We start from the raw sequence: 6499 nt of genomic DNA, 5'->3' as shown, positions 1-6499 counted from the left end.
CGTGATTTTCAAGGGACCGAGCATTTACTTGGAATCGCCGAAGGTTTCGAATTATAATCGTATACGTTTTAATTATCGAGAGTCGACTAAAAATATATATCATATTATAATAAGATATGAGCTGTTAATAGTTTTTATTTATCGTTTATCGAAATCTCGACACGCCATAATTTTTCTATTATCATATTTTTTTTAAGGCCGGTTAACCGACGACGGTTGTATCGTCAGTCGCACGGCTGACCGCGTGGACACGACGACGACTGCTTGTTGGGGTTGGCCGCGGCAGCCGTGTTGACCGCGTCGTCCTTGCCGCCGATCGTGCACACCTTTTTGCAGATCATCTCGCCGGTGTCGATCATCTGGCCCTGCACGTGCGTGAGCATCACGTACGCCCGGCGCGCGCTGACGGTCGGCTCGACGCCGCGGCCCAGCCTCGGCGGCCGGCTCGTGATCCACACGCGTTCCACGACGCCCTGCCCGGTGGCCGTCGTGTCCCTGTCGTTCCGCGAACCTTGCACCACGCACGAGTCCAAGTTGTACGTGAAGTCGGTGTTCATCTGCGGGTCCTCCAACGGCGTGCCACGTTTCGCTTTGCCGTCGGTCATCGCGAATGTCCACTCGGCGTCGATACGAGTTAAAAACGGTGTGGTGCGTGCGGCTGGTGGTGGTCACTGCAGGCGATCGGCCGGTTGCGTTTGGATTGCTTCGCCGTTCAATGTCCGTCGGGTATATAGTCGCAGTTCTGCGTGGATGCGACCGGCGGCGTGAGATGTCTGTAAAAATGTGGTTTGATGTCGTAATGAGCGTGCCGCAGTAAACAAACGGACGCGATTGGCTCGTCACGGGCGACGTCCGATATTGTTTGCGGCCAGATAAATAATCCAGGGTGATTTTTTTATCAGGAACCACTCGTTATTACAAAAAGTGTCAATTTTTTTGGAAATATTTTTTTTTAAAGTTTCATGTTGTTAAAAAAACAACGTTTTTATTAAAAAATTATATTTTAAATATTTTTTATCCTATATAATTTTTTAAGTTTTTTCTTTTTTGAATGACAACCTAGAGTTTTAATTTCATACTCCAAAGGAAAATATTTTTCTAAGTATTTTGATACGTAAAAATCGAATTTTGGACGAGTAGTTTATGAGTTATAAGTATTTAAAGTTTCTGAGAAGTGGACAAACATTTTGCGGGGTAACCCCGTACCACTCCACTATGCCAATATAAACTTTAAATACTTATAACTCATAAACTACATAGACCAACTTTAATCGATACATCAAAACTTTAAAAAATATATTAAGACTTTTTACAAAAATAAAAAAATGAACAACATTTATAATAGGTACTCTTTTTTTTACTACAATATCAGAAACATATTGAAAAATTTTAATTTCATAATCCTGTTAAATAAATAATAATTTATAGATTTGAAATCGGCATAATTTTTATGGGTTTCATGCAATATTCATTCAAAATAGTTTCGGTGTTTATCTGATTGAATAAATCTTTTTCAATATTCAACAAAGATAAATAACAAAATTATGTTATACGACCAAACAGTTATAAATTTTTTCGGGAAATTTCTTATCATTTAAAAACATAAAATTCATAATATTAGGTATATAATAATAATTATATATACCTATGCAAAAAACAAGAGGTGCTAAATTTTAACTTGGGGGCGCTAAAGACCTTTTTGCACCCCCCTAGTTGCGCCACTGGGCGATTGATCACCGCAACACGAAATAATAATGACGTTATCGGACGAGTGACGACAAGTCGAGCGCGAGTTCGATGATCACATCGTAACAATAATATTATATTATTATATTGTGGCTTGGCGAGGTGCGGTCAATCTGCGGAACGCTGCACTGAGCGTACGTACCGGCCGCAGTTGCTAGCTCCCGGATGGGTGACCACCCGCGGGATTTTTAGCAACATATACTTGCCATACATCCACAAACACGTGTGTTACAACCCTATAGCCAATTAAAAACCTATAAACAGGAAATACACAAAAATGTGTAATAGTAATTCTGCGGATGCCATACTATACTGCTAAAATACTAAATGCTATCATTACCTCTGTAATAATTAATTATGTTAAAAAAAAAAAATATTAAGATTTATAATATTTGTACAATATGTTTTTAATGCTATGAAATATTTGGGCTCTCACACGAACTTTGTAATATTTATAATTTAAAGGTACGACTACTTGTTTTAAGTGTTTTAACACGTCATACTTATTTAATATTGATCTCCGAAATTCTGGAGATATGTATACCTATCTATTTAGTTCAATAGTTGTTTGATTAACAAAGAATAATACAATTGTATAATCTTTTGTTGTTCGGATATTATGTGATAAATTACAATAACGTTATAGTGTTATAAATTATAATATCATAATATGGTGGCTTGGTGAGGTACGCTCAAATGCTCAATCTGCGAAAACGTACTGAGCGTTGCTAGCTACCGGATGGGTGACCACCCACGGGATTTTTAGCAACATATCCTTGCCACACATACACAAACACGTGTTACAACCCTACTCACATAAAAACCTACAAACAAATACACAAAAATAACCCTTACCGTACCTGCACCCCACACCCAATGTCCTATGTGGCCGCGGGTTCCTTTTAGAAAAAAAAAATATATATATATATTATATTACAAGCTGAACCCGTGATGCGCTTCGTAGCCCCTTAAAAATCCTTCTTATTATAATATGTCTCAAACTGCGTGTTAAATTTATTTCCTGTAATTATGCTATCAGTACTACACTTTATACTTATTTATATAGATAACCGTTACAATATACTATAGGTATATTTCACGTCAATATTCAATTTTGTTTATCATTATGTCGTTTTATTCGTTTTATCATGAAAAGTCTGACAATAATTCAAATATTCAAATGAATGATATTTGGGCCTTTTTAACTTAGCCCATCTTCTGCCAATAGCTCTAATATATATCTATGTACCAAATTTCGTCGCAATCAGTCCAGCCGCTTAGGAATGCATAAAGGACAAACAGACAGACAAAAATCTATTTTTATATATATTATTTACTATACTAATTTTGAATGGAATCTCAAGAAGAGGACTACCCAGACTCACAATCAAGCTAAAATACATCCGTAAACTTATTTATAAACCTTAATCAATTATTTTTATAATATTGTAAAAGCATTGTAAAAACACTTGGTGTATTGAAACAATAGTATTAATAAATTAAAAAAAAATTTGAATGGTCGCATTTTAGTCCGATTTTCTTCATTTTATTATATAAGTCAAACGATTAATAATTTTATTTTTATATTCGTTCGAAATATTTCCCAATTGTACCTACTCATTAATTCTATCATTTCTTTTAAAGTTCATGATTTTATTGTTTATCGAATTAATAATTTTTCTTTACCGACTACTGGTGAATTTTGGGTCATTCACCCACGTTATGGTTCTATCCAACCTGTGGTTTTATGCGGTTCAAGTAACCGTCGACAGGTGACATACTCAACTCCGAACAGGCCCGATCATGGTATGTCTAGGCATCCCGCTAACGCAACACAACTGCAGAAAAATACGTTATCGAACCTACTTGCCTCCACTCAAATATCTTTTAATTAATCTTCTTCGATGTCTTAGCAATGAAAACGCATTTTTAATTTCACCATTCATGAGTTCAACTCGTTGAAAGGGTTTAGAAGGCACTAGTTTTCGCGTATACCTTATACGATATATCATATATCATATATATGTATTATACAATGCTATATTATGCAGTATTCCAGGTATAGGTTCGCAGAGTGGATTATAGTACACAATAACTACTTCCGTCGGAAATACCCGGAGCGGAACCAGCTAGTCTTCGTCTATAGACTGTCGTCCGATTATCTATTGTATAATCTATTATTATATTATACTTAAAATTATTATACGTACGCGCGTAGGTACGCGTGGGTGGCGAACGTCTTGACGGCACGTAAAGGTCGGCGGAAGAGCTAGTCGTAATGGTCGTCGTCGCCGCGGTCCGGTGGCCACGAAAGGTTTCCGGTCTAGTCGCGTGGCCGGCGGACGACGGCGACAGCTGCAGCTGCTCGCGCGGCCCGCAGCTCAAGCGACACAATTATTGCCTTTATGGCCCGCGCACTGCACCGTATAGAAATATTATGCAGTTCCGACACGAAACAAAAAACATATTTGAACGCGTCGCCCACACAATATTTCTGTATATTTTTTACAATATAATATATTAGGCACATTATTATTATGAGTACGCTTTTTTGTTTTTTGTTTTTGTAGACTATTCTTTCTTAGCGACGTTTTACCTGCACACTTACTGCACGACAACCATCATAATATCGTTATTATTGTATTCGTCACAATACATCATCACGTCATAATACATACTTATTGCATAAAATTGTTGAGGACAGACGCGCGCGATGATGGCTATAATGTGGTGTGCGTGATGGTTTTCGGTTGTCGTTCACCTGCGCTGCGTTGGACGGTTGGTTTGTGTCAATAGCCATATAATTAAAGAATTTTTTTTTTCCAAAAACGACCGGAACGTTACCGATACAGGTCGACGCGGTGTCCGAAATTTGGACTTGTGATTGGCGTCTTAATAGATTAATAGTCAGTGGGCTTATACGTATATAATTGAATAGAAGTCACCGCAATAAGCCATATTGCAGCCATCACTCGCTTATTCGCTTTGATCGTATATGAGTGGCTAATATACCAATGGCTATTTTGAAACAACGGACAAAACGTATAAACTTGAAAATATGGATTAGTGATGATTCTAATTGTTAAATAATTCTACTTCTTCAATAAATTCGTATTTTAAACTTGGGATCTTACAAGAATTTAATTTCGGAAAACGGAAATACGAAGTTTTTTTAGATACTAAATGGTCGCAATTGATTACAGAAAAAAAAATACCTATAGCTGTTATGACTAAATACAATATTCAAAATTGTATTACATTTTTAATACATTTATTATTTTATTTTTTTTTATTGTTTTCCTCTTTTATTTGTCTTTCGCATCACAAATTAAATAGGTATGCTATATATTGCAAGAAAAACTCACAGATATTATATTTGGATGTCTGTCTATTTATCTGTTTTTCTGAGAAAGGCTTTGAAACGGATGGACCAATTTTAATGGGGCTTTCACCGGTGATGTATTATCTAGTAAATAAAAAAAGTTATCATGATTTGTCATAATTATACAGTGATGTTCTATATTTGATCAAATCAACCTAAATAACCGTGTTGAAAACCTGTGCAGGTCACATTTAACGGAGTTTATAAGGAGGAGTAAGTCCACCGGTATTTAATTTGTCACGGACAATGCCATGCTGCAGTATCAGCTAGTATTAAATATTATTTCAAAATTAAATATTATAACACTCGTGACAATATTTTATATTATATTATCGTATTATAACATATTAAATAATTTGCTGAATTTATGTAATGGTGACCAGAACTCATTACAACGTCTAAAATTAATGCAATAATTTTAATACGACGAGCAGATGAATGAATATATAATATTATTATTTCACTGCGAATAATATTACATTGCAATAATATTACTAACAAGTGTATGTATTCCATAATTATCTTTACCAAGATCGGCCACTATTTTTAGACTAATTCAGATATTGTTAATAACGTTCATAATAATATCTATTATTACACCTAATGTATTCTCTTAAATAAAATTGTCTAGGTACGCACTATGTCATAGTTTTAAGGCATTTAGCATAAAATATTATATAAACAATGTAACTTAATCTATGGTAACCTATCTCTGTATTTATAATGTTATATTTATAATATTCTTGTTGAAAAATGTAAAGTGAATAATTTTACTATATAAATTAATAATTTATTGGCCATTCTTCCAACTATAAAATATTATGACGACCAGGAACTTAATTAACACTATATTGAGTCTTAGTTTTGATGTGTTTCATAGTTTACTTGTGTAAGATTAAGAACATTAAACTTATTCTTATATAATACCTTATACAATGTATATGATATTATACTGTTAAATAATTATAAGACCATACAAAAATAATTTTATAGAAAAATAAGCTAAATACTTAGCTAATATAGTAAATTCTTTTTTTCAATTTATGTAAATTTAAATCTCCTTATTGTTATAGTTTACTTTTTCTCTTCTTTCTCCATTAGGATATAACTCGAATTTATTTTTTGCCAAAAAATAGCTTACCTACCCGTGTTGCATTGTGGTTATAATTTTTTTTATTTCATATAGTAACCACTTACTATTATATTAGGAAATTGTTATTATCGACTTATGTTGTCACTCATCACCGATGGGTCGTAAAGCAGCTTATGCTCATAGTATTAATAACTTAAAATTAATCAATTGAAAATTGTATTGTGTACGGTATAATATATTATGTATATGCAGTGTATACATCGCATATTTTGCAGGGA

General features: G+C 34.3%; 1 protein-coding gene across 1 annotated transcript; it reads right to left on the bottom strand.

Moving 5' to 3' along the window:
* Window positions 1–224: 224 nt before the first annotated feature.
* LOC149057819 (uncharacterized) lies at window positions 225–605 on the bottom strand. The gene has a single exon (XM_089221900.1). The coding sequence runs from the start codon at window positions 603–605 to the stop codon at window positions 225–227; it is 381 nt and encodes a 126-aa protein (XP_089078026.1).
* Window positions 606–6499: the final 5894 nt, after the last annotated feature.

This window comes from Diuraphis noxia, unplaced genomic scaffold (genome assembly GCF_037042655.1).
Source record: "Diuraphis noxia isolate RWA-SAM2 unplaced genomic scaffold, SU_Dnox_SAM2 contig0003, whole genome shotgun sequence".
Taxonomy (NCBI): Eukaryota; Metazoa; Arthropoda; class Insecta; order Hemiptera; family Aphididae; genus Diuraphis; species Diuraphis noxia.
The sequence above is the reverse complement of the archived record's forward strand: the minus strand, read 5'-3'. Positions and strand labels throughout refer to the sequence as shown.